Below are 1,891 nucleotides of genomic sequence, written 5' to 3' on the forward strand. Positions count from 1 at the left end.
TTAAACTTGACAATGTACTTATTGATGTGATGTCCATCTTTCATACTCAACTGGAGGATCTTGTCTTCAGCATCGCCCATTGGATCATGGGAGCCGAAGTTCTCCTTAAGCTCTAAAACGAATTCCTGAAAATTATCCATCCACAAAGGTCAAGCGCCCTCAGGCAGCCCTTCCAGAAGGTCCGGTTCAAAGCGATCAAGGGCCATCCCTGTCAGGAACGATTGCGTGTAAATAATCTTTGAGCAGTCACTCACGAAGGCCAGGGGGCAGTCCTGAAAGTTCAATTCACACTGGACCAAGAAGGTGCGGAGTTTGCAAGGATCAACCCCATCAAACTGATTGGGTTCTCAGACCTTGGTTTGAATGGAGGTGGACGGAGGTTGCACAGGAGTGGGTACTGGAGCAGGAATTGGAGTGGGACGAGCAGTGGAGTGAGCAAGGTTGGTTATTGCCTGTGCCAACTGGGCGAGTACCGGAACAGGGACTTGCTCAACTTTGTCATCATCACCAACGAGAATAGGAATTGGTGGGATAGGGAGGTTGAGGTCAACGAGAGGGATGGGTTCCTGAGGAACCAGCCCATCTTCATTAACAGCCTTGACGAAAACTGTTATAGGAATGGACCTAGAATCTTATGGTCCATGACTATGAACAATCAAACCTTTGGTCCCTGCACCTTTATTTCGCTGTCAAACCCCATGCCAAGCTTTCCCACTGGGTTTTGGTGCTGGCTGGGGAATTTGTTGAGTTTCAAGGGACTTCCCTTGATCATTGTGACTTTTATATTAGATAGTTAGAAGTCATATGATGTGTAAGGCAGATGCCGAAAAATGTCTTTCATTATCAAATACATAACCCACAAACCTTGTACCGCAATTGTAACACCCTCACCATTGTGTCACCACTGTAAACTCAACCTGTAACCCTGGAACCATGTCCACCTCCCTATTCCTCCTCTCCATGACAAAACCGCAACGAGGAGGGCATTCCCATGCCCAACCTCCTGCTGTCCGCTCCCACCAGTCCACCAGGTGGTCGAGTGGTTACTCCCATCCAACCAGAAGCATGCACCCGCAGGTCCCACTTCCCATGGTCACCCACTACTGTGCACTGGTCCACCAGCCCGCTTTCCCCAACAACTCCTGCTACCGGTACGCTCCCATGAGCGCCAAGTCACCGATAGCCACCAACTGGGTGACTCCCTTTGGGAGTCCCAGTATCCCTCACTACTGGTACGCTACTGGCACGCTCCCAGGAGCGCCAAGTCCCCGTTAGCAGACAGCCAGGTGGTTCCCTCAAGGAGCCCACATCATACTCACTACCGGTACGCTAAGTTACCGTTGGCCGACACACAGGTTGTACTCCCATACCCTCATCCTATTCTGCTCTCCCTCCGATGGCTACGCAGCCACCTCCATTAGTGAGCCAAACGGCTCAGGTTGGGTTCCCCGGAACCCATTCCTGTAACAAAAACAGCTGAGTCGTGCATGCTACTGGCTACAACACCATTGAAATTGGAACCTATAAAAGAGTGGTTTGTAACTCGAGAGTGGGAACGTGAATGTCTAGGTCATGAATGTAAGGAACGTGAACGTCTTTCGGAGGATGATCGTGAGCTAGTAGTAGATGGAATGGTTCGAGAAGTAGGACTAGGAGACTCAGTGTCAGGGCACACACCCTGACTAGCCCGGACCCGGACCCATGTCCGGACCCGCTACATTTCCCGTGCTGCATGCTCTGTGTGCCGCATGATCCGGCCCCGGATCCTGCCTTCATGTGACTTCCGGATATTCCCAGAAGTTTTCCTGATATGGTGGCCACTGTGGGAAGATGAGAAGTTAGCTTCCTTCTCATCTTCTTACCCACAGTAGGCAAGTTGTACATACTTGCC

The 1,891-nt window shown here is 50.9% G+C and overlaps 1 protein-coding gene across 1 annotated transcript; it reads right to left on the reverse strand.

Moving 5' to 3' along the window:
• Positions 1 to 347: 347 nt before the first annotated feature.
• Positions 348 to 772, reverse strand: EI90DRAFT_3135860 (uncharacterized protein; the record flags this gene model as incomplete). The annotated part of the gene is made up of 2 exons (XM_039064756.1): positions 348 to 596; positions 662 to 772. The coding sequence occupies 2 exons, from the start codon at positions 770 to 772 to the stop codon at positions 348 to 350; spliced, it is 360 nt and encodes a 119-aa protein (XP_038908639.1).
• Between the last annotated feature and the right edge of the window lie 1,119 nt (positions 773 to 1,891).

The sequence above is a fragment of the Cantharellus anzutake genome (genome assembly GCF_015039405.1).
Source record: "Cantharellus anzutake strain C23 chromosome Unknown EI90scaffold_146, whole genome shotgun sequence".
Classification (NCBI taxonomy): Eukaryota; Fungi; Basidiomycota; class Agaricomycetes; order Cantharellales; family Hydnaceae; genus Cantharellus; species Cantharellus anzutake.